The sequence below is a fragment of the Hippocampus bargibanti genome, linkage group LG12, assembly GCF_051943395.1.
Source record: "Hippocampus bargibanti isolate YZ-2025 linkage group LG12, ASM5194339v1, whole genome shotgun sequence".
NCBI classification, from domain to species: domain Eukaryota; kingdom Metazoa; phylum Chordata; class Actinopteri; order Syngnathiformes; family Syngnathidae; genus Hippocampus; species Hippocampus bargibanti.
The window spans coordinates 2928020-2955107 of NC_142745.1; the positions used below are offsets into that span (position 1 = coordinate 2928020).

Consider the following 27088-nt stretch of genomic DNA (forward strand, 5'->3'; position numbering starts at 1 on the left):
AATGAATAAATAGCGAGCTAACTAAATAAAAAAAACTACATAAAAATAAAAAATATATACATTAGTAAATATATAAAGACATACATGAATAAATAGACATATGAATAACACATGGACAAATAAATCAAAACAAATGGACAAATAATGTATAATATTATATGAATAATATAATATAATATTAATATTAATAATATAATATAAGAATAAATGAAACAAATGGACAAATAAATCAACAAATGGACAAATAAATACATACATACATATATATAGTATGTGTGTGCGTGTGTGTGTGCGTGTGTGTGTGTGTGTGTGTGTGTGTGTGTGTGTGTGTGTGTGCAAGGGGGAGTGTTTCAAACACTGCGATAAGCTTCAGGTTATACAGTAAAGTCTCGTTATATCGATATTCAAGAGAGTCCGAAAAAATATCGATATAACCGGGACTATCGATATATCCAAAATGGAACTGTATAGTGCCACTTAGCAGTTTTTTTGACAACGATACTAGTGCAGCGTGTTCTACCGGAAACAAATTCCTTGTGTGTTCTACATACTTGGCAATAAAGATGATTCTGATTCTGATTCTGATATCCGACCCTGTTTGCATGCAATTTTCTCCGTGCGTGCATAGAAATAGTATCGATATAACCGGGACTATCGATATATCCGATATCGATATAACGAGACTTTACTGTATTTCATGTCTGACCAGCGATGTAACAAGCTGTCACATCAAAGCTCTACGAAGAGGAAAACGAGGTTGTTAAGCACGTCAAATAAATGAAACAATCAGCATTGTAGCTGAACTTGGCACAAAACACAAAACTGATAAATATGCTGCCGGAATGATCGAGGAAAAAAATCTCTCGCTCCCCAAGTACTTGGCAAACAAATCTTCTTTTATGCAACAGTGAATGAAAACTAGAAAATCAAACAAAGATATCGGACTTGCGACATGCACATGGTGACGGCTCGCAATTCCCGGCAAACATTCGGAGATACTCTGTAAGGACACGCTGTTCTTCCCTGTTGCTTTGGCGGAGGGTTTGTGTGTGTGTGCGTGTGTGTGTGTGTGTGTGTGTGTGTGTGTGTGTGTGTGTGTGTGTGTGTGTGTGTGTGTGTGTGTGTGTGTGTGTGTGTGTGTGCAAGATGAATCTGACTGAACTTGAGTCTGTTCTCAGATTTGGGAGTTGCACTCGGTTGTGCTGCGCTGACACAATTGGCCCCAAAGTCGTTGATGTCAATGTTGAAGACTTCACCGCTAGCAGAGGAGGAGAGGGAAAACCTGAAATAACGTCAAAGATTGCGTGTGCATCTTTCCGCGCACGGAAACTCATTGAAGCGGGAGAAGCCACAAAAGATTTGAGAACAGTGAGCAACTTGATGACTGTGAAAGAGAATTTGTCTTGATTTAATCAGATCACATTTTGTATTGTGACTTTTGTTCCCGTTTCTGACTTTTTCCGCACGGCGACACATATCAAACTACAGTGAGTCCTTGGCTTACAAACTTAATTGGTTCCCAGACAGAGTGTGTAAGGCGAAAAGTGTGTATCCCCCCCAAAAAAAAAATTCCCATAGGAAACCATTAAAATGAGAATAATCTGTTCCCAGGTCTCCATAAAATATAATTTTCAACTACATAAGCCTTAAAGGCAAACGACATAACTTTTTTGTTTTTCAACTGACATCAGAAAAACGTTTTATAGCATCTAAAATACCCAAAACACGCAGTATGATATTTTTAGTCAAATGCAAAACTGACTTCAAGTTTCCAAAATATTCCAAAAAAATGAACCCAGAAGTGGCCAGTTTCAGAAGGTCCCGCCCCCCAATTCATGACATCACGGCAAGACGTCTTGAATTGCTGGAGAATCAAAACAATGACTTCAGAGTCGGAGAATATGCTTTCTTGTTACACATCCAGTTATGAATATGATTCAAATAGTTCTGAAGAGGAAAGCATACATGTTTGCAATCGAATAAAGAATTTATTCCGTGCCAGTTTGAGGTAACATTGGGGGGAAACGTCTCACCCAAAAAGAAGCAGAAAATGGCGACCAAGCTCCTGTGAGGAATTAATCAGCCCGTTTCCACAGGCTGATAAATTCCTTTCACGGAGCTTGGTCGCCCTCTTCTGGCTCTTTTTGGTGCAACACGAGGTTGTCAGACCAAACAAGCATTGACGTGATGGAAGGACTGCTACAATGTGTCCTTTTTTTCGGTCAGGGGCGTTCCTTCAGTGACGTCACGTACGGACTCGTCACCAACTCAAAAACAAGACTTCCTGAATATTCAGCACGAGTCTTAAAATATAAAATATAACTATATGCAGTGGAATCTTTGTAAAATACGCTCAGTAGTTGTTGTCACGTTTCATATAAATGCGCTACCTTTGATTGGGTGACACATCAAAATCATTGTAAGGGTTGAATAGCGCAGTGGGTGTGGTTGGTGTTCTTTTATGAAATGAAAAAAAAAAGAAGCCGGCATACTGTATGAATAATGTGTGAGCAGAGTACAATCCCTTGTCATTACACAGGCTATTGTGTTCAATGATTTAAGATTCTTACGAGTGTGCTGAATGGCAGCCCTGTATGACAACGTGTCCTCTCTCTTATCTGTCTGCTGTTTCTCCCCACAGGCCTCGTTGGTTCAATACTGGCTTTCTCATCTTCCCCGATTGTCACTTTCCCTCCATGTCAATTACAACGCTCCGTCCCCCTTTGTCTGCGTTTCTTACACCTTTTTACATTGAGACGCAAATGTTTTCTCTCGTCCTCTGCGACGCGTCTTGGCCAAAGTTTTTTTTTTGATCACTTTTTGCCTCTCCGTCTCTCCCCGCATTTATCGCATCCCATCCTCCCTGCAGGACGTTGAGACGCCGATGCTTTGGCGTGGTCCCTCGCCTCCATCCAGCATCTTCTCTCTTTCCGGAATCATCTTCGCATGGAGTGAGTGACTGAACTGACCTGAATCTGTCTCTTTGCATTACGACGCCCGCCCTTGTTGGTGGAAGAAGCGCTAGCATGGTAGCAGAACCCCTAACTGCCTTGCTTGCTCTCATTGGTGCGCCTGCGTGTAATTGGACCTTCTGCAATGACAAGGCAGCTGGCTTTTGGAATGCGATTGATGCATCAACTAATCATATCACACGTTATATAACCTTATATAACCGCCATGAGCATGCACCTTGAAATCTTGCAGGCATGTACAAATGAAAAATACCGACACGGGAGATGATTGCAAATTCAAGTTTGACTAAAATTTTCAGCTTTTTACCCTTTCAGACATGTTTGTAAATAAAGGAGCAGAATTAAATGAAAGACTGTTCTTAGCATTGGTTATTTTGGCTATTTAAAAATGGAATTTCCAGAACAGGAGTGCTCAACTCCATTTTTGCCACAGGCCACATTGTATCGATGAAAAGGTTTCTTCAGCCGTCATCTGTACTTCTTTGAAGGTGTCGGACGTTTCGCTTCTTATCGCTACTGTCCAGACATGGCGGTGCCGGACTCTGCTATGATTATCATAGCAGAGTCCGGCACCGCCATGTCTGGACAGTAGGGATATATATGTAGGGCCTAAACTACCAGTAATACTTTAGTTTGCTGACGAAGTTTCTTGGATAAGAAGCGAAACGTCCGGCACCTTCAAAGAGGTACAGATGACGGCTGAAGAAACCTTTTCATCGATGGACGACTCCTGTACGACTGAGAGCTCACACAGACGTAAGGTAGTTACGGATTGCTCTGGGGGCCGTTATGAATTTGGGGAAACCATTAGAAGTTTCATCCTCTCTAAATATCACATACAGAGTGCACAACAAATTCATGAAGAGTCAGTTTTTAAATTTGAATTAAGAAATAATGACTGTTCAATGACAATTTGAAAATTTGGTTCAGACTTTAGCAAGCATCATGGAATCTCACACGTTTTGATTTGCTTTCGAAGGCCGAATAAAATGACATGGCGGGCCAGATTTGGCCCCCGGGCCTTGACTTTTACACATGTGTTCTAGAACTTTGATCAGGATACACACAAGGGATCCATCATTATTTTTGAAAATACAAAATTATCTCACATTAAAAGCCTCGTGTGTGTGTGTGTGTGTGTGTGTGTGTGTGTGTGTGTGTGTGTGTGTGTGTGTGTGTGTGTGTGTGTGTGTGTGTGTGTGTGCGCGTGTGTTTGTATAACTAGTCTTGTGAGGACCACTAACATTTTATACCATATACGTATTGAGGACATTTTTGACAAGTGAGGTCGGTCCTCACAAGTTTTTCATTCTAAAGGCTTCTACAGGGTCTATATATGCATCTATTAAAGTTTCAGAGAGGTCCTCACAAATTCACCCAAAATGATTTTTTTTTGCTGTGTATTTGCATTTCACTTGATACACACATTTTTTTACTCACTGTGTGTGTTTATGTGTTTGTGTGCTTGGTTAATGGGAGGAAAAGGTTCATACCACAAGAAGTAAAACGATATATTTTAACCAAATTCACAACAAGGGCGAGGACTTTGAATGTACCCATTCGGAAATCTCACTCCTGCTGTTATTTCAGTTTCAAGTCCACTTTTTATTTCTTTGTTTTTAAAGAATTTGAAGTGGGAAATGGGGTGACATTTAGTGGTCAAATTTAACACTAGTTCTTCTCTAAACGTATCAGCAACGGTGGTCCTCACTCCTTATCTGGAGTGAGCCGGATCTCACAAAACAATTGAAACAAGAATGTGTGTGTGTGTGTGTGTGTGTGTGTGTGTGTGTGTGAGAGAGACCATGATTGCCCGCACGCTCCTTTCCATCACATGCTTGCTTTAGTCTACTCAGTCGCAAACTTCTTCTGTGCAGCAAAGTAAAACTTTATCAAATTGACTGCGACGAGTGCACCCCTTCCCCCCCCCTCACATGCATTCCCCACGCCTTCCCGACACATGAGTGAAAGCATACATAAGAAACTTTCGAGCAAAAGTTTGCGTGGGAGTTAGATAGGGAAGAAGTAACTTCAAATCTTGACTTGTCAAAGATTGTGACACCACCAAAACACTTCGGTCCCTGGGAAGAAAAAACAAACAAAACAAAACACAAGTGACACAAAATGCATTCCTTCCAAATTTACTTTGATATTTTTTTTTTCTTCCTTCAGCTACTTCTAAACATACATTTTTCCCTGAGATGTCACTCAGCAGAGATTGAGATGTATGCATGGCTGTAAGGCATCAGATATTTTTTTAGACTGCTTTGATAAAAGAGACAAAAACGACAACATTGGTCCATTTCTTATTGTGCTCGATCTCATTCCGTCAGCCAACTTTCGGATGATAAGAAGAAACATCCGATTGGTCAATCTTTATTTAATTTTGGGACTGTGCCAACTAACATATAGAATACATTTGTTGTAATGCCGCATAAATGGCAGAATAAAACAGATTCATTTAAAGGACAACTGACGTCTCCGGACAAGTTGTGTCCATAATTTGTAAAATGGCTTCAAATGACTTCTACTGAGCGTATTTCACCAATATTCCACCGCATATAGCTATATTTTACCTTTTAAGACTCGCGCAGAATATTCAGGAAGTCTTGTTTTTGAGTTGGTGACGAGTCCGTACGTGACGTCACTGAAGGAACGCCCCAAAGGACACATTGTAGCAGTCCTTCCATCTTGGCTTTTGGGTGCACCTTATACACCGTAAAATATGGTATATAAAATGCCACACCTGTATGGTAGTATCTGTGGGAGAAGCCGACAGCCATGAAGTTTCCTTCCTGGAAATGCCGTGTCAAGTCAAACACTTTGTGCCAAGCGCAAGGCGAAAACGTGCTAACAGACTTGTTGCTATCACTGTCAACACTCCCACGGTAATGGCTGTCTGACAAGTGAGTTGCCATAGCAACCTGACTTTGAAGGCACCTTTCTGCTCTTCCGCGCTGCACCTTTGGCATCCTCCCACCTCCTCGTTTTCTTCTCCGTTTTCTCACTTCCTCTTGTTAATCCAATGTTCGCTTAGAAACCGCTGGAGGAGGGCCAGACAGCAAACATTTGGAACACAACTGAAATGAAAGAGAGAGGCAGGGATAATAATAATAATAATAATAATAATAATAAAAATAATAATAATAATATCGATCGATGGACCACTCCTGTACGACTGAGAGCTTACACAAGTCTAATAATAATAAGACGTCCGTGTAAGCTCTCAGTCGTACAGTAATGGTCCATCGATGAAAAGGTTTCTTCAGCCGTCATCTGTACTTCTTTGAAGGTGTCGGACGTTTCGCTTCTTATCCAAGAAGCTTCGTCAGCAAACTAAAGTCTTACTGGTAGTTTAGGCCCTACATATATATCCCTACTGTCCAGACATGGCGGTGCCGGACTCTGCTATGATAGGTCCCTGCTCTCAGGTTGGGGGAGTAGGTGGACAGTTGGGATATAACCAAATAACTAATAAATAGATAAACAAATAAATAAATAAATAAATAAATAAACAAATAAATAAATAAATCGGGGGCTCATTCCAAATTACTCCAAAAAATAATCTGGAAAACTTTATTTGTATTAGTTTGAAAACAAAAGCTGATGACCAGTTTAAGTAAGGTACACTTGAATAAAACGTTTTAAGTGGTTAGAAGTCTAGATCATGTGGACAGTGTACTGTGTACGTGAGTTCGTGTGTGTGTGTGTGTGCGTGTGTGCGTGTGTGTGTGTGTGTGTGTGTGTGCGTGTGTGTGCATGTTGTCAGCGGCTTATTAAAACAATTCTCTTTGAAGACTGCACAGGACACTGTGTTGGCAAATGTCAACTGTGTATAAACACACATTGAACCACAGGGAGTCATTAGGTACGAGCTCCTACTGCCCTCGTCCTGTGAGTCGCTCATGATGACATCATCATCACGGGACACTCGACAACTCATGGCAAAGAGACACATATGCACATTTGCATGTAAAACCTGTCAGTCCTTGAAATATTATTATTGTACTCTTTATATGTGTACACACAAGCACACACACACACACACACACACACGCACACACCCGGCCTCCTTCCAACTGTTAATTAATTGAACTAATTACGGGTCCTCGTGTTAGTTCCTTTGCCTTATCTTAATCCCACAATGCACTTGATCACAAGCTGCCATGTTGGAGACGCGACGTGATAAATTCCCTCAGTTCCCGCGACAACAAAGTGACAACGACGCACGCCTCGCCGCTCACACGAGGCGAGGCGATGCGTCGTTCTCAGCTCATCTCATGCTAGAGGAAAACGCAACAGGCCAAACGGTGAACGCTTGGCAAAATGTGTGAGGGCTTTAGTTGAGGAAGCATCTGGTGTTTTATGATAGCTTTAACCAGCCTTGATGATTCATAATAGAGTTTGATTTCGCATTAAAAAAAAATATATTTCAATTTTCAACCGTTATCTTACAAGACCATGCAATGCAATTTTATCTTTTTTTTCATTAAAAAAATGTTAATTGGAAAATATTTCTATGAGAAAAACAAGGGGAAGATATGCGGCTATCTATTTGTTGTGGGCTCCTCACAACTTAACAACGGATTCCTTCTTCTTTCTGAGGGAAAGCCGAACCTTTCAACGTGGCTTCAGTGGAGCAGCGTAACTGAAAATCAAATTGGAGACATCAAAGTCAGCCATTTTGTGTGTGTGTGTGGGAGGAAGCCAAGAAGCCCGCTGCGGACTACAGAAGCTATTAGCAACAATTTTAAAGAACTGGATTCCCTGCTTGACTCATCATTAAATTGACTGACAGTGTCTCACGTGGGAGGTGTAAACCGCTAACCTCCTCCTCACGTGCACTCGCGCAACGATCGATGGTGAGCGAACGCACATCGTCAAAGTATTCCTGCACAAATGTCCGTGAGGGGGCGGCGGCTCTAATTGGACAGACTCGGGGAAGATCCCGCAGGGACGAGACCCATTACGGAGAGGTGAGCTCCCATGTCTGACCACCAAATATATCAAAAGAAGCGTAAGCTAGCATGAATTAGCCTGTGGCGGCTAAGTGGTGAAGCGATGTTTTGCGTAGGCTGGTCTTTGTCTTGGTGATCATGTTTGTGTAGAAACAGTCTACGATGCTGCTACCACTGCTTTGAGTTGATTCTTTGATGCTCGCTGAACTGAATTCAAGACGGGTAATTCCGACCGACTACGTTATGTTTGACATCGGAACGGATTAATTCACTTTGTATTATCTCTAATGGACACTATGTTTTGGAAATGTGAACAAATCATACTTTGAGTTGATTCTTTGATGCTCGCTGAACTGAATTCAAGACAGGTAAATCCGACCGACTACGGTATGTTTGACACCGGAACGTATTCATTCACTTTGTATTATCTCCAATGGGACAATATGTTTTGGAAATGTGAACAAATCATACTTTGAGTTGATTCTTTGATGCTCGCTAAACTGAATTCCAGACAGATACATGCGACTGACTACATTATGTTTGACACCAGAACGGATTAATTTACTTTGCATTATCTCTATTGGTACACTATGTTTTGGAAATGTGAACAAATCATCCTTAGAGTTGATTCTTTGATGGTCGCTGAACTGAATTCAAGACAGGTAAATCCGACCGACTACGGTATGTTTGACACCGGAACGTATTCATTCACTTTGTATTATCTCCAATGGGACAATATGTTTTGGAAATGTGAACAAATCATACTTTGAGTTGATTCTTTGATGCTCGCTAAACTGAATTCCAGACAGATACATGCGACTGACTACATTATGTTTGACACCAGAACGGATTAATTTACTTTGCATTATCTCTATTGGTACACTATGTTTTGGAAATGTGAACAAATCATCCTTAGAGTTGATTCTTTGATGGTCGCTGAACTGAATTCAAGACAGGTATATCCGACCGAATACGTTATGACGCCGCAACGGATTAATTCACTTTGTATTATCTCCAATGGGACACTATGTTTTGGAAATGTGAACAAATCATACTTGGAGTTCATTCTTTGATGCTCACTGAACAGAATTCAAGACAGGTACATCCGACCGAGTACGATATGTTTGATACCGGAATGGATTAATTCCCCTTGTATTATCTTCAATGGGACACTATGTTTTGGAAATGTGAACAAATCATACTTTGAGTTGATTCTTTGATGGTCACTAAACTGAATTCCAGACAAATAGATAGGACCGAATACGTTATGACGCCGGAACGTATTAATTCACTTTGTATTATCTCCAATGGGACACTATGTTTTGGAATTGTGAACAAATCATACATCGACGAGCCTCAGAGAACGAAATGTGTTCAATCTCAAGGGTTCCGCTAGTGTGTCAAGTCATGCGCGGTACCGTCACATCGGGAAACGAAAATGTCAGCGAAGCGCAGGACTCAGATGCTTTTCTACCTGTGGAGAAATTAACAAATCAGTCAGAAAAGATCAGCCATGAAATTTGAATCCCTTCTTTGACGATGATGAATACTGAAAAGCTACATCGAAAAGACGCAGACGGGCATTTGTTGTACTCAGAAAAGTTGTTTTTGTTGCGCGGCTACTTCCATTTTGGTTGTGAAACTTTGCTTCTCTGGAAAATATGAAGTAAATTATCTTGTAAAAGCACAGTTATGTTAAGTCATTAACTCCACCAACACCCTTAAAGAAAATCTACAGAGCAACAGAAAAACAAGGGCAAAAAAAAAAAAAACACGCTAAATGGGCTAATTAAATCAGCTCATTAAAGCGCTCTTATCATATATCTGCCCCTTGGAAAAAGTTTTGCACGTTTAAAAAAAAATGACCCTTAATGTGCTTTAATACGATTAGGCATTAAAAAAAGCCTCTGGAGCAGAGATGTGTCAATTTTCTTCAGAATACTCACATGCTAATTAACTAAAAGCTTCCATCCACATCTACAAGGACTGCAATGATTTTTATTTCATTTATCTCCCCCCCAAAAAATCTCATTTTCCTGACTGTTTACTTCTATTGCCCTACCTGAGTATGGGGTCTACGACTGGCCTGATTTCCCCATTTGCTCCGGTATCCCATCATCAGCATAACAAAGCCAATGTTGCCTAAGAAGTCCGTTTTAGGAACGAACCAAATTGAACCTCACCCCACGATGGCGATTTACTGAAGGAGTTTTCTGTTTTATGAAAATACAGTAAAGTCTCGTTATATCGATATCGGATATATCGATAGTCCCGGTTATATCGATACTATTTCTATGCATGCACGGAGAAAATTACATGCAAACAGGGTCGGATATATCGATAGTCCCGGTTATATCGATATTTTTTCGGACTCCCTTGAATATCGCTATAACGAGACTTTACTGTAGCTTCTTTCACTCCCCTTTCAAACCATCGTTAAAGGGTAACGGGTCAAGGTAGTGGTGGCAAATATAGAACACCTCCCTATTAATAAAAGCAACATCATTGCGCAAGGTGGAGGGAGGGAAGGACAGGAAGTGAGCATCCGGGCAAAGGAATTTATCGCCAAGTTGGCGCAGCGAGATCATTTGCCTCTTGACAGGATCATTACGACATTCAGCGCTCGCGCAACCGCCACGTAATTTCGGCGCTCTTCCTTGTATGGAATTTTAATTGAATTAGCTCGACTGGTTACACATGGTGCTTGCCGATAACATTTGCTGTCTTATATGGTTTCAATGGGAGCCGGTTAATGATTTTAAGAAGGCACAAGAAGACGGAGGAAAAAATAATAAGACAAGGTGTTTTATGCTGATTGCAATATGCTCAATTTCGTTCCCGCTTTTGACTCTTTTATTAACCCTCAGCCAGTCTTGCATGTTAGCGCCCGTAGAAGCTACACGCGATAAGGTTGGGAGAGCTCAACATGTCAGTGCTCAAATGATGAATGATGGCGGTCACGCTCGGAAAGACCGCGGACGAGGGGAGTCATTACGCCGCGGGCTGGCAACAAGGTGTTTCCTGGTTACTTTGACGCTACATTTGAGCAGCCATTAAGGAGATGAAATGAATGGACGTGAGCGATGCTAACGCAGGCTAGCAGGTTCACGTAGCAATAGGATTCTTTCTGACATTGAGGAACAGGGCCAGATCAATGCATAAGTGAGTAGCAAGTATGCGACAAGGCCTAAAAATGGCCTCTGGGGATGCGTGGGCTTGAGACATATGTTGGAAGGAAATACTATCTGACCACGGAACATGCTAACTCCACACGGGAAACCAGAGCCTGTAATCCGACATTAGACATCTGAGCTATGACACAAACGTGCTAACCTGTCAATCACTGTGATGCTGCGTACATTCATTAATAATACAAAGCATTAAAATAATAGCAAAAAACTTAAAAAATATGTTGTCGTCGTCCAACATGTGGATCGATGCTCTACTCCCCCGAAACGCCATAACATCATTTCCCAGCCATCACTTTCTTCAGTGACCCAAATAATGCCCAACGGAGGGCCTTGTTAATGCCCGATTGGTCCCAAGCCATCAGGAGGCGCAGTGTGGCATGCTGGGATATGGCCAATCACTTTGCATTGATACGCAGTGACCCTTATGTCCAAAGGGAAAAATGTCCTTCCCCCTGCCATAAACTTAAGGGAGGTCAAGCGTTCATGCATGTGCATCTTTTCACTGCTAACGAGAAGATGAAGGATGACCGACCGAGCTCTTCTTGGCACTTTCAGTCTTGAATATTCTGATGCTGCTTTTTAAGATCGCGGATTATGAAGTATTACAAATATCTCAGTCTTAAATGTTGAAATCTGCTTTTATACCAATGATATCGTTATCAGGCGCTTGGTGAAGAGATGATCGGTTGAATTGGGTTGGGGGAGGGAGCTATTGAAAATGGTTGGAATAGGGCAACGGTGTCAAACTCATTTTTTGACGCAGGCCACATCGTAGTTAGGGTGTGCATTAGAATGTTTAATCCTCTCCACATATTACATATAGAGTGCACATCGATGAAAAAGTTTCTTCAGTCGTCATCTGTACTTCTTTGAAGGTGTCGGACTTTTCGCTTCTTATCCAAGAAGCTTCGTCAGCAAACTAAAGTCTTACTGGTAGTTTCGACCCTATTTACATCCCTATTGTCCAGACGTGGCGGTGCCGAACTCTGCTATGATTGGTCCCTGCTCACATGTTAGGGGGGAGCAGAGGACTAATCCACTCCACTGATTACTTCTATTGTCCTGACTGACGATCGGCCTGTAGAAAAGGCAAATTCGTGGGAGGGAAAAACATTGCATGAGGTCAGACCAGTGCTTAATCGGCGCCCCCTGCAAGAAAAACCAAAACCTGAACAAATTCAGGAATGGCGCTCCATGTCATGCTTTTCAATTCCGGAATAAATGCGGGAATGGCAGTGAATGAGTTAATAAAACAAATCATCGCAATATTGTGGCGATAAAAGCTATACAAACATTGATGTAACCCGACTGTAACCCGTTTTCATCTTTGAAATAACAAAGAGGCATTTTTATTTAGCAAAAAATGTTTAATCTCTCCTTGATGCATGTTTATTTACAAGTAGTAAATCTGCAAAGTAGGAAATAACCGAATATTTACACAATGAATGTTCACCCGCAAACTTGTGACAGTTGCTTCAAGTCTGAGACACAAAATTGGAAAATTCCTTTGCGCCGCTTGGTCTCAACTGGATTTCTGGTTGTCTTGCTTGGGATGCAGCTCAGTTTCCAGACTTTTTTTGAAGAGGGGTCAGGGGGGGTGTAAGAAATGAAAGAGGACGGTGATCGGACTTTTTTTTTTCAGTGTTGATGTTGTTCGTAACACACATTTTGGAACAAGTCCACTATCAACCCCAACAGCGCAAACATGACTGAAGCCTCATTCAAAGCGCCCGTTGTCATTTGATTCACAACGAGAAGCATGAAAATAAAAAAACACAAGCAGACTATGAACCTGAGAGAGAATGAGTTCAGAATGTTGGTCACATACATGGTGTGCTTGGACAGGAGGGGTGTGTGGGAACATAAGAGGGAGGAGATGGGTCATCAGCCATCAGGTTACACTGTTCCGATCCGTCTATCACATGTAGTTTTTAACGGTGCCCACAACGGACGTGGCACGAATGTGATGGATTTGTCACAAATGGGGAAATGACCTTTCGCAAACTGACTTTTTTTTTCTTGACAGGAGTCCCAAAATCTGTGACGGTGGCAAGGTAAAATGTATCCAGTTGAAGTTACGACAACGTCTCACTCATGTAAACAAAGGTACTGTAATGTGTTGACTTTGAACTAAGGGACCGAAAAAAAAAAAAAAATATAATAATAATAAACTGGAGAGCCACAGCATTTATGATCAGCAATAAATGACAACCCCCCGACCCCCAAAAAAATGGGCTGGAAAAACAAATGACAAGAAGATTTAAAGCAGCAAAGTCACATTTCCATCACAAAAACACAGACGCTCATCAGTTGGACCCCCCACTGAGGTCCCATTAAGTACTTTTTAACCTCCAGGCTAACTGAAGATAGTTTTTGTGTGTATATATATATATATACACACACACACACACACATACACATATATATATATATATATATATACTGTATATATATACACACACGCATACACATATATGTATACTGTATATATATATATATATATATATATATATATATATATATATATATATATATATATATATATATATATATATATATATATATATTGTCTATATGTATGTGTTGTGTTTTTTTGCCTTCAGCGTACCATTAAATGTACAATTTACATATTGGGTGCGAGGGGGGTAAAGGGGTGGGACCCGATTACAAAATGAACACATGAGAAAGTTTACCATTTACAAATAAAAACATCACTGAGACCACAGTTTGGTTTTGGCCGGAGCAAAAAAAAAAAAAAAGCTAAAATCAAAAGTGAATTTTCTCAACAGCAAGTTGAAAAGAAGCTGAGTTGAACGCCGTAGTTCAAGTTTGTGTTTTTGGGGCCCACTGGTAGTTTCAAAGGCATCTCACTGGGCTTCGGCGATTTCACTAAAATGTACTTCTTGGTGCCGTCTTTTGGCGTTTTTGTGGATTGGAGCGAGGCCTTCCGAACACTGCCCCACCCAAAAAAAAAAATCTTCTGAACAAACGCAGCAGTGTGAATCCCTAAAACGACCCCGCCAGTTGTCTTTTGTCTTCTTCTGTCGGTCTCAAACGTTTCATTTCAGTCACAAGGCATGTTTCATACTCAAAATCATACGGTAGCACATTCCATCGAACAAAATGTCTTTGCACCAAACAACATTCAAAGAAAACATGGCACAGAACGACTTTTTTTTCTTGTTTTTCTTCTTTTTTGTTTTGTTCGGAGCATTTTTCTTTGCACTTCAACTATTAACTGTACTGTTGTATCTTGTCTCTTGATTAAAACCAAAAAGGGGGAGAAGGGGGGGGGGGGGAGAACGCCTTTCTCTCCCCTTAATCTTTAAAAATGTGTCTGTATTTATATATAACATCTATATATTCTTCATTTGTAGCGTTTCTGTAAATTGTGCAAATTCAGCAGTAATACAAGTGGCGAGAGATCAGAGAGTGGGCGGTCGATTACATTTGTACAAAACATTTGGAGGGTGGGCGATGGAAAAATAATAACATAAAATAAAAGCCATCATCCCGACACGTGAGCCACAAAGCTTCTCTCCATTGTGCACGAGAGGCCCCGCACGGAGTTCTTTCAAATAACATCCACAGGAAGCAAAAGCTCTCACTGAAAACTTCCCTTCCATGGACGCAGCGTGTGAAAATGTCCGCTCGGTCAACACATACACGACGACGAACACACGTAGGCATACACAGACCCGCCCACCTCTGCTGACACCCGCCGCCCGCCCGCCCGCCCAATCTCCTTGCGTTTTGGAGTATACCGCCTGGATGCTTTTGCAGTTTGTGTTGGTTGTCTGTGAGCGAGGGAGATGAATGGACGCCGGCGTCGGATGATCCTCAGCTCGTCAGGGCCATTGTGTCGATGACCTGCTCTAGCTTACTCCGCAGACGCTGCCTTCTGGCCTGCTCGTCCCGCTCCAGCGCTGACAAGATCTGAAGAGAGAGAAGAACGGGGAACGGGGTTGAGGTTGGATACTGGTGGATTTTTGAAATTCAAGCCTTGTGTCAAATCAGCTGACTCAGAATTTTAGCTACAACATTCTACATACATTCTAGCTTCTTCCCCCAACCCATTAACTCTTTGAACAGTAGCCCAAATGGAACTGTATGATGATACTGATGATACTTGTGCAGCATGTTCTAGCGGAAACAAATTCCTTATGTGTTCTACATACTTGGCAATAAAGATGATTCTGATTCACCACTTCCGATTTTTATCTTATTTTTGAAAGTGAGGTTGGAAATGGAAGGAAAAGGAACAATACATGACCCTACTTGTCAACCTTAGCTAATAACTACCCTTATAAATGATTACAATTCCCATATAAAAGTTATAGTACCTCGTACTATAACTAAACGCTAAAAAAACGCTAACACAAGCGGAAATGCAGACAGATTACCGCACATGTAATAATAATGATACATGACATTTTAAGCGCCTTTCAAAGCTCTCAAAGACACTTCACAGTCACAGACAAGCATAGGTACTGTAATAAATAAAATACATGTGGATGCAATGCTTTTATTATTGAGGATTACTTTTGCTGGTTTGCCTTGACAATAGTAGCGATCGGCGGCAGCATTGTCGTTGGCTAACACCAGTTGAGATGAACTGGATTTGAGCAAAATTGGTCTTTGTGAGTGAGATCGGTTCACAATTTTTTGGGGAATTTTTTTTCCCCCCATAATAGTTGTAGTACCCCGTACAATATTTGAAATGATTTTAAAAACATTATGTATTACATTAAAAAGTCTGCCTCAGAGAAATCAAGGCGAGTAAATATTATTAGAATCAGCAAGATTGCTCAACAAAGCCCATTCCCAACAGAGCTTGGGCGCCATCTTGGGCATTTTCTGGGTGCTACATTGGAGTCCAGACATTTCAAAATGAGACGGAAGGACTTCTTTAATTGATTGCAAACATGTATGCTTTCCTCTTCAGAACTATTTGAATCATATTCATAACTGGATGAGTAACAAGAAAGCATCTTCTACGAATCTGAAGCCATTGTTTGATTCTCGAGCAAGGCAAGACGTCCTGGCGTGATGTCACGAACAAGGGGGCGCGACCTTCTGAAACTCGGCATCTCCGAGGTCATTTCGTGGCAGTTTTGTAGCAATGTAAAATCCAATTGTCATGCTAACAGGAAATTAGCATTGACTAATATAACAAATAATCACACAAAAACAACAACCAAAAGTGGTAATTCCACTTTGTTCTCATCGAGAACATATCTGAGATATGCGATGGACATTTGAATTTGAAATGAGAACCTCAACGTAAACAACGCCTCGCAAAATGTTGCAGCGGGAAATGGGCGCTCTTCAAAGAGTTGCCCTTTGACAGGCGCAGGTGCCGAGATGTGGATGTAATGAACCCTACCCGGGCTGATGGAGTTGCGCCGCTTTTGGTTTTAACTTGACCTTAAATGTCAGCTTTACAGATGTCACGTCTCCCCTCTTGTAGCTAGTGTCATTACCACTAAATACAGCAGCTACAAGGCGGAGACATGACATCTGCAAAGCTGACATTTACGAGGAAGTTTAAAACAGAAAGCGGCGCCGTACCCAGCCAAGCCGAACGTTTTCAGCCATTTTCTGGTCACGTCGTTCAAGTTGTTTCACTCCGGCTGATCTCCCGTAACGAGACGTGAGCTCTCACCTCGTCCTTATACTTGACAATGTAAGAGTAGATCTCGTGGAGGGCAGACATGCTGTTAAACTGGTTGGCGTGCAGCCGTGACTGCTCGGCCAGGTAGGCGCTCATGTCCTGGTCGCTGATGGCCGACATCCTCGAGATGTCAGAGTAGTACCTGGACGAACAGCGACGACAATTATTGATGGGAAGTCTCGACGAGGACATCGAGGTGAGTTGGATATACACACCTCTCCACCCAGTTTTTGTAGTTGGGGATGTCTTTTGCGTAAAGTAGCTTATTGGATGGTGAATCCTTTCCTAATTTATGCTCAGATGTTGAACAGGAGTCCATGAAGGTCTGGGCCACCACGGACAAACAGGCGTCAGTAATGCTGTTCTTGTGGATGTCGAAGACGAACTGCGGGTTCTTGATCACATTCACCCAAAAGCGTAGGGGGAGGCTACAAGGATGGAGAAAGAACAAGATTCTTCATCTGCAGATGTTGAAGGTGTAAGGAAGCCAAAATTTGGCACATCTTATTCATTAGCTCATTCAGTGTCAGACTATGTGCAAAAACGTGTCCACTCCAGTGCCGGGGTTTTTGGCATTTTCACTCAAATTGTGAGGACTATTGAGTTTTGGGACTACATACACATTCAATGCAGCATAGGAAAGCTTACTCTCGTCTTTCATCAGAAAAAAAGAGTTAATTCCTAAGTTATATGGTTCTAAAGTAATCTGAGCTAGAAATGGTGGCGGCTGTACAAAAGGCAAATGCTGCCCCTTCGTGGGAGGGAAAAACATTGCCCCAGTCCTTGACCGTCGCTTTATCAGCACTCCCACCCACCGCCCGCATGAAAACACAAAACCCGAACAAATTCAGGAATGGCGCTCCACGTCGTGCTTTTCGATTACTGAATACATTTGGGAATCGCAGTGAATGAGTTAAATATGCCAACAAGATGAAATTGGAAAATACAATAAAGCTTTATTCTTCATCATTTATAAACATTCAAACCTTGGTTTTCGATCATAATCCGTTCTAGAAATCTGTTCGAAAACCGCTTTGGTCGGAAATGGAAACATTTCCCATTATAATCAATGTCTGCTTTTTAATTTTTTTATTTTTGTTGGGATTGACCAATACAAACACGCCTGCTCACAATGGAACGCTACACAAGGATAATGGGTCAGTTACAATGAGACGTGACACAAGGTAGTGCCGTATAAGGAAGCTGAAGGGAGTCGAGTGGTGCATTCAGGTGCGTTCAGTTTGGTCGACAACCGATTTTGGTTGTAAACCGAGGCATAAAAAAACTACAAATGTTTGGTCGAAAACTGAATTGGTTGAGAAGCGAGACGTTCAAAGACCGAGGTCTGACTGTATAGTGTCACGATCTGGTTGGCGACCAACGGGTGGCGCTGTCAGCCCCGCCTGCACCTGCACAGGTGCTGGTCGTCCCGATCAGTGGCGGACTGCCACGCTCGGATTGGCGACCAACGGGTAGCGCTGTCAGCCCTGCCTGCAGCCTCGCAGGTGCTGGTCGTTACAATCAGTGGCATTCAAAAGGACTCCCGGCACGACCATTCGGCTTCGGGTCATTGTATGCATTGTGCTTTGTGTATGTAATTGTATGCATTGAGTATGCATTGTATGTTGTGCCTGCGTTTGTTTCATCTTGGCAGACTTTTACTCTTAGTTTTCTTTTGATACTTTGTATTTTTCTGTTCAAATGATTTTGTTCCTGTTGACTTCAGTTTAATACAATTTCTCAAATACAACCTGCTGCTCCCTCCTGCCTGCTTATTGGGATCCACAACTGCCACCACCACCTTGCAAACCGTGACAGACAGTGCCTTGGTGTTCCGCCCAAACTCACCAGTTGCTCTTCCAAGTGTGCCGGACGTCCGAGTCCGAGATGGAGTGTTTGTCGGCCTGCTCGTCCAGGAAGTCAAACATGTACTTGATGGCGAGCGGCAAGGCGCTGCCTCGGTGGGCCGTGCTGAAGATAGTCTCAAACAGGTCGTCCACAAATTTTTGAAGCGTGCCCTAAATTGGAAAAATGTGGGTTCGGATCAAAGAGAAATGCAAATGGGTGACGGACGGCTCGAATGGAAATTCAGCTGCGATCATTAATTAGGCATCAAGTGTTGGCCAATGGTGTAGCTGTAGGCGACGGCTGTCACTGGCAGGTGTTTTGAGTGTTGCTTTGCTCTTACAATCCTAACTTGGTGACGTGCTGAGAGCTCGCTCTGCTTTTTAGTCATTCAGATGGTTCCCAAAGAGAGTTCAGCCCAAGGCTGTTTGACATTTCCTTTTTTTAAACTCCCTCTCTCTTCTTTTTTTAATCACATCACACACAGAATTGTTTTCCGTCATTAAAAGTACCTCTAAAGTTGAACTGATATGATAGGGTCCTCAAGCTTTCACAAATACTTGAATTCAAATTTAATTCACATTTTACCAACCCTTCTTTTAAACCACAGTTGTCAAAGTCAAGGCCCGGGGGCCAAATCTGGCCCTCCGCATCATTTTATTGGGCCCACGAAAGCAAATCAAACTTGTGAAATTCAATGCTCATCTATAGAGCAAGCTTGCTAGCTAGCGATCAAGATAGCTAGCTATTCCAATTCTATTCCAATATTTTGCTAATCCCTAACATCACAGGTGAAATAGTCAAGGCCTGGGGGCAAAATCTGGCCCACTATGTCATTTTATTTGGCTTGCGAAAGCAAATCAAACTTCCAAAATGATGACAAATTCCATGCTGCTAGCTAAAGTACAAAACAAAATTTCAATTGATCCCATTTAAACCACAATAACAGTCATTATTTTTACTTCAAATTTTAGATCTAGTTATTCATTATTTTGTTGTGGACTCTACATGTAATATGTGGAGGGGATTAAACATTCTAATGGCTTCCCCAAATTCATAACGGCCCCTGAGAGGCAACCGTAACTGCAATACGGCTCTTGTTTTAAACCATCCCGACTTCCTACAACCATTGCGCTAAATCCATAAAAGCTGCGAGGATGTCGCGAGTAAGAACAAACGGCGGCCATTCCTCATTGGCTTTTCCTTGTTAATGACTTCCTGATTGAGGCGAGGCGGATCGTGTTCAACGTGCTGCGTGAACAATGGGGGACGGGGAGCTAATGAGTGGAAACGTCAGGGGAGAGGACGTATCGGGGTGGGATGATGAGTCACTGAGGAATGCTTCGCTCTTGGCAGGCGGCGCGAAAGTGTAAACGCGTCTGTGTACATGTTGGGGCCCTCTTCCAAGCGGAAAATGTTGCATGTCGCAACTTTGGCTGCTTAACTTAATGCGGAAACAATGAGATTTCTTGGATTGGAACGGTATATTGTCTTGCAGAACGATGGAAGTGCGCAAGAAAAAAAGGATGAATGGAAGGTCAACTAATAAAATTTAAAAAATTGACATCAGATGCATTGCCGCTGCAGTATTTGACATCAATACAGTGAAAATGGATGGATGGGAAATTGCATCATTGGGATTCGGGTGTTTTAGCATCAATGTAACATTACAATACTGTAAAATAAATTATGTCATTTAGAATACATCAAGCGGCATGGGGATGGAGTGGTTAGCGTGTCGACCTCACAATGGAGAGGTTGTGGGTTCAATTCCAGCTCAAGGCTTCCTGTGTGGAGTTTGTAGGTTCTCTATGTGCCCGCGTGGCTTTTCTCCAGGTACTCTGGTCTACTCCCACATTCCAAAAACATGCACGTCAGGCTGAATGGAACACTCCAAATTGCCCATAGATGTGAGTGTGAGCACGTTTTTTTTTTCTTCGTTTCTGTCTGCCCTGTAATTTGCATTTGGCTGGGATGTGGGCTCCAACACCCCTCCGCAACCCATGTGAGGATAAATTGGATCATAAAACGAATGGATGGATGGATAATATATCACATATTGCATTTTGGAAGTAACTTCCCCGCTAAATAAATAATTCCTGTTGTCCTCCAAAAACATTTCAAAGTGACAGGCTGCCAATCAAATTGTCAGCGCAACAACTCAACGATGAATCACATGGGGGTTGTCGGCTGTTTTGCTCATCAACTTTACGCAGCGGGGGGGTCGCAAGTGAGAACATGTGCATGATGAAAGTGTTTCGTGGAGGTTGTGGTGGAATTTGGAGAGTCATGATTGCAGGGTAAAAGCCCGGGCCTCCAAGCCCCGAGGCCACCAAGAGAGAGCCCCCGTAACGCCAACAAACAACTCAATAGTCAAAGGTCAGCTTACTAATTAAGACACACATTATTTTTTGGGGGGGCAAAGGTTATGAACAATGTTAATGAGCTCCGAGACCGACACAAAACAAAGGTCAACAGGATGATGAGGAAGTCAGCTTTCAGCTCAGATGACCCCCGCCCTCCTCCTCCGCCCCTCTTTTCACCTTGGTGGCCAGCAGCCGGGTCAGGTAGATCTCAGAGACCATCTTGCTCCCTCGGTCTCCCTCCCTCTGGTCGGAGTGGTCGTGGTTCTTGACCAAATGCCACAATTTGGTGCCGCTCTCCAAGTCTGGCGTGATCATTGGGGTTCGGGAGCGCAAACTGTCTGGACTGCTGGCGGTTCTTAGCATGCTCTCTGCAATGGGGGGGATAGAGGGGTCGGGGTTAGTCACTTTCTCAACCCACCTGGCTAAAGTGGGACGTTGCCGTGTCCAAAGTGTCCACTGCTGCTGCTGCGGCTTCATGCATTTAGATAATTTTTTCACGTTTTTTACAGGAAGAAACTAACACTCACTTGCAGACACACAAAACACACACACCTTCTCTCGTACCGTATCTGCTGAGAGATTTGGTGAAAGTGGAGGAGTTGGAGATGTTGTAAGCAGAGTTCTGTTTGGGAACCAGCGCAATCACTGAGCCATCTGTCACCTGAAACAACAGATCAAATCAATTATGACTGTACAAAAAAACATCCCATCAAGGTTTGTAATTATTGTAGACAAAAACATTTGAGGTCAAGTTATATATGAGTCGTACAAGTGTTTCCTCACAAAGACAAATGGAGTTTTAATTGATGACAAATGTTTTCAAAGCTACTTGACGCTGTGTAGAAAAAAAAACCACAGTATTTTCCAATGTATAAGGTACACCCAAGAGCCTTGATTTTCTTCAAAAGATAACACTGCACCTGAAACGCAGGTGCGCTTTATATGTGAAGTCATATTGAGCCACAACAGGTTTCGCAAATACTGTCAGCAGCCACCGACTCCATTTCCTCCTTGTAGAAGAAGTAGTGCGTAATCCAAGCGTCGACTGTAGTGCCTTATACGTAATGCGTGCCTTAAACTTGGAAAACTTTTATATATTTAGGGTATTATATTTGGAATTTTTTTTTATTGAAGGTGCGTCTTATAGTCTGGTGCGACCATATACAGTAAAACCTCGGTTTTCGAACGTCTCATCCCATTCGGTTTTCAACCAAAAATGTCACATTTTTTATGCCCCGGTATACAACCAAAATTTGGTTCTCAACCAAACTGAGTGCATCTGAATGCATCACTCGACTACCCTCCGCTTCCTTATACGTCACTTCCTTATATGTCACGTCTTCCTCATTGTGACCGACGCATTAATATTGTTGTTTTATTTCTGCGAAAATGCTGACATATTTGGTTAAGATCTCCTGAATAGTATGATTTTAAAGCAAGCAGAGGATGGTTTGAAAAGTTAGTGTGCCCTGTGTTTGCCCAAAGACAGCTGGGATAAGTGCCAACATGCCCCGTGGCAGAAAGAAAATTGGTGAAAATAAAAGTTTGTTTTTATAGAATTTTACACATGACCAGCTCTATTATTAAGTTTTTATCCGGTTTATGCGATGAAATAGTTAAAAAGTTGTTTTCTAGACTTTGAACGGATTAAGATTTTTTACATTGATTTTAATGGAAAGTGATGTTTCGGTTTTTGAACAAATCGGTTTTCGAACAGGTTTCTGAAACAGATTATGCTCGAAAACAGAGGTATCACTGTATATGGAAAAAGTTTGAAAATGCACCATTCATTGGGGGTGCGCTTTATCCTCAGGAGTGCCTTATATACCAGAAAATCTTTTTTTCACAGTTTTCGATAAGACCCCAAAAGCACAATGACGACCAATCCAGGAGTTCGCAAAGGAACAACGTCTACCTTACCTCAGTTAACGTCAAGGAATGTTCCAAAATTGATTTTTTTTTCGTTTTTCCTCTCTCTGACTTTCAATTTGTACCCCATCGAAAGGCCAGGCTACCTGGTAGTGAGCCAGGGTGTTGAGTCTCTTCCAGTCATTGTCAATCTTCGTGGTCACGTCTTCATCCTGAAGGATGATGCGAGCCATCCTTCCTTGCCGCCATTCTGTTACACGACACACAAAAAAGGACCAAAACATGAATCTTTGCATCTAAATACTTTTTTATTTTCTAAACAAGTGATTTTTCCCCGTGGTATGATCAATAAAGTCGTCTTCTTCTTACCCAGGTCCATATCGGAAGCCTTTGGTCTCTGCGAGTACGGTGTGCCTTTGTAAACTGCATCCAAGAGCTTCTCCTTCACTTGCGTGACTGTGTCGCAATTGAGACTCTTGACCGTCACCTCGGGAGCGTTCTCGTTCTCTGGGTTGACACAGTGCAGCGTCTGTGCGTGGGGGGGGGGGGGGGGGGGGGGGGAGTCCCAGGCATTTATTAAATGCATATTATGACCAGCTGACATGACGGATTTCACTTTCCGAGCATATTTACAGTATAAGTGGAAAACGTGAAAAATCTACATCAAAACCTAGTTAATGAATGACAAAAAAGCAGTATAAACACTTTTCCTCCCGCTTCCGTATGAGTCAGCGCACTGACCAAAGTTTTGTAGTCAATCTGCTGTCTGATGAGCTTATCCTCGCTGAGGGAGTAGCGGGCCTCTCCCGTGATGGAATCTATTGGCCCTTTCTCCATTTGTTGTTTCATGGCGCAGTACAGCATGAAGAGCGGCTCACCAGCACATTCCTGCAACATAGGGAGAGATTAAAAAAAAAAAAAAAAAAAACATTAAAATCAGTAGCGAAGACACTGAACTTTTTGCGTGAATTCAATTGGAAATAATAAAAATAAAAATAATAATAGAAAAATAATAATAAAAATAAAAAAATTAAAAATAAATAAATAAATACAAATAATAATAATAATAATAATACATTTAATTTCTAAGTGCTTTTCAAAACTATCAAGGACACTTTACAGTCACAGGATTTTTTTTTTTTGTGCAGGTCAGCAGCGGCAGCCATTTGCGCTAGCGTTCACTGTACCCAGAAGTCCGGGTGTTATATGGTCTGTCATTGAAGAAAATTGACAACACTATTTTATGAGACTAATCCTGGGGTGTCCAAATTTAAAGGTGGCCAGATTTGGTGTTTAAAAAAATGTAAGAATGGACACCATGGCGGATGTTCTTTACACATAACAGCAATTAATTTAAATAGATTTCAGTCAGACATTCTGTGCTTCACATTTGCTTTTTTATGTTAATTTCAGCCAGCTTTAGCATGTGTTTTTGGTTTCATTTGAAACATGCATATCAAAATTGAATTGACATTGAAAATTGAATTTGAATTTTCATTTAATTTCACATTTTTTAACGCTAACTTTTTTGTAACAGTTGAACAGTGTTTGTTATTTTGTTGATTGTCTGCATTTTACAATAAAAAAAAATGGAGAAAATGGCCATTTTAGAAAATTGGGGTCGGGGGCTCATTGAGTCAATTACTGTACTCATATACTAATTTGCTGTTCCTAACTGAGGCTCAAGATGGCAGCACTTACCACATGCAGGTAACAGCTACTACCCAATATATTTATTCAAAATGCGGGCCAGATGTAATTGACTTTATGACGGAAGCCAGGGGCCGGATGAAAATTGACCACGGGCCGCATTTAGCCCCCGGGCCGGACTTTGGACAACTGCACTAATCCATCCTCCCTTGTGTCCCGCAACCTCCCCACACCCTCTCCAAAGTGTATATATGAATTAGGAAAAACAAAAGTTGACAAAGTGCGAGTGAGGAGCAATTGATGGAAAAGGGAAAAGAAGGTTAACGACGGAGTGATGAAAAACGCTTGCGGAAGCACTTTGCTGTGTGCGACATGTCAAAAAGGGCAGAGAGCGATGGGATGGCGGGACTCGACTTTCTATTTTCTGTCGCGCACGCATTCTCATGCTTTTCTCCTCTTGCATCACGAGAAGAACACAAAGAGGAGCTCGCAGGGAACAAAAGAATATCGACGGAATTATATAGCGGCGATGTACACACTGAAACTTTTCGAGAAAGACACACATTCCTACATATAAAAGTGATAAATTGAATGTTCATGTAACTCCGTAAGGACTCTAGAGTTGGGACCTCAACAGAAATCCAGACACTGACAGGTTATATAAACGTAGGGTGGCTAATTTATGAAAGGCAACGACAGTCCCATGCCTTTTCCGACACGATTTTTCATTGAAACCGTGTTCACGCTTTATCATCCCAAAATAAACACTTCACTCACGGCTTGTTTTTCTAGTGGATATTTTCAACATGTAAGCTTACGGCCATCTTGGATAAGCCTCACTTTTTTTGTTGGGAACGCCTGTGGGTCAGCGTTCTCCCAAATGCCAGTTTAAGGTTGATTGATGAGATGTGGTAATACAGTAAAGTCTCGTTATAACGATATCGGATATATCGATAGTCCCGGTTATATCGATACTATTTCTATGCACGCACGGAGAAAATTACATGCAAACAGGGTCGGATATATCGATAGTCCCGGTTTTATCGATATTTTTTCGGACTCCCTTGAATATCGATATAACGAGACTTTACTGTATTTAAGCATGCAATGGAAGAGAAAAGAGTACGGAGGTCGGGGTTTAAGCCTCCGTAATTCTCTTTGATTCTGCACCCAATAGGAATTCAAAGTGAGATGGACAGACAGCTCAAAATTAAAGCCACATACAAATTGTGGATGTAAAATAATGAAATGACAGACAGGTAGAAGATCGTCTGAAAAGCTTTGGCAGTCGCAGCAACGCATGCGAGCGCGTCTGAACGTAGCTTCAGAACCTTGTCCGTTCGTCCATTTAGAAGAGACCGAATGAAAGGCGCGAGGTAAGCGTTAGTTAGCCAGTGGCCTCCGCCTTATCTAATGCTGCAGCTGTGCGTGTTACGAGGGGTTGTGGGGTGTTCGCGTCGACTGCAAGCGCATTCACTCCAAAACGTGTGTGGGAGACTTTGTGTTTACCTTGAGGAACTTGTAAAGCAGGAAGGTGAACCAGTTGGTGAGCATCTTTTCAGCCACCGACTCCGTCCTGGGAAAAAAAACAAGGATGCGGGAGGTGAAAATAGAATCTCAAAACATACAAACATCTTCTCCAAGTGTGAAAAAAAGCCAACATGTGGACATAAACTAACTCTAGTGAACATTATTAACTCTGACTTGACTGCCAGATGATGTGCAAAAATGTGTCCACTGCAGTGCCAGGGTTTTCGTCATTTTCACTAAAATTGCAGGACCCACAGAATATTGAGTTTTAGGACTACATAAACATTCAATGAAGCGTAAGAAACCTTAGACTCTTCTTTCATCAGAAAAAAGTGTTAATTCCTAAATTACATGGATCTGGAGTTATATGAGCTTGAAATGAGGGTGGCTGTCCAAAATATAATGCAAGGCATACATGTTGGTTTATATAGCGATTTAACAACAGCTGAAGCTGGAACAAAGTGCTAACAATGGAAAAAAGGGAAATGCTGGACATTTTTGCATTGCCCCCCCCCAACAAGCAAAAACAAAACCCGAATTAATTCGGAAATGGCGCTCTGTCATATTTTCAATTCCCAAATAAATTTGTGAGTGGCAGTGAATGAGTTAAATAGCAGTACTCTTTCTCCATTCAATTTCCCATCAAGAAGAGAAAATAGGCAGGGAAAATACAGCCATATTTTGTTGTTTTATACCCTTTGCATTATTTCTACTTGCTTTCTAACACTTCCCTGTCACTTTGACTGTGTTTTTATGATCCATTCGTTGTTTCTGACTCAGGGTAACTCTTCTACCGTGTTGTCTAATTGGGCCATATTCCCGGCACCTATGAAATATTGGCTCTTTGCTTTGCACAGGTTGGAAAAAGACAACAAAAAAAAAAGACAAACTCACTATGATGAGAAATGACACCACTTAAAAGACAACCGACACCATTTTTTTGGTTTCCTAACTGACATCAGAAAAACGTTTTATAGCATCTAAAATACCCAAAACACGCAGGATGATATTTTTAGTCAAATGAAAAACACAA

The 27088-nt window shown here is 41.8% G+C and overlaps 1 protein-coding gene across 2 annotated transcripts in view; it reads right to left on the minus strand.

The window, feature by feature from the left end:
* Positions 1-13694: 13694 nt before the first annotated feature.
* plxna1b (plexin A1b) overlaps positions 13695-27088 on the minus strand; it is a 164269-nt gene continuing 150875 nt past the window's right edge. Inside the window, exons 23-32 of one of the 2 annotated variants that reach the window (XM_089010316.1) lie at positions 26035-26101; positions 23617-23763; positions 23245-23404; positions 23022-23125; positions 21571-21667; positions 21184-21374; positions 18644-18813; positions 17011-17223; positions 16787-16937; positions 13695-15057 (exon numbers count right to left, since the gene is read on the minus strand). In XM_089010316.1, coding sequence (XP_088866442.1) covers positions 14962-15057; positions 16787-16937; positions 17011-17223; positions 18644-18813; positions 21184-21374; positions 21571-21667; positions 23022-23125; positions 23245-23404; positions 23617-23763; positions 26035-26101 — 1396 coding nt within the window. In that variant the 3' untranslated portion in view covers positions 13695-14961. Of the gene's footprint in view, positions 15058-16786; positions 16938-17010; positions 17224-18643; positions 18814-21183; positions 21375-21558; positions 21668-23021; positions 23126-23244; positions 23405-23616; positions 23764-26034; positions 26102-27088 lie in introns of both variants that reach the window. The other variant, XM_089010315.1, reaches the window with a different exon arrangement.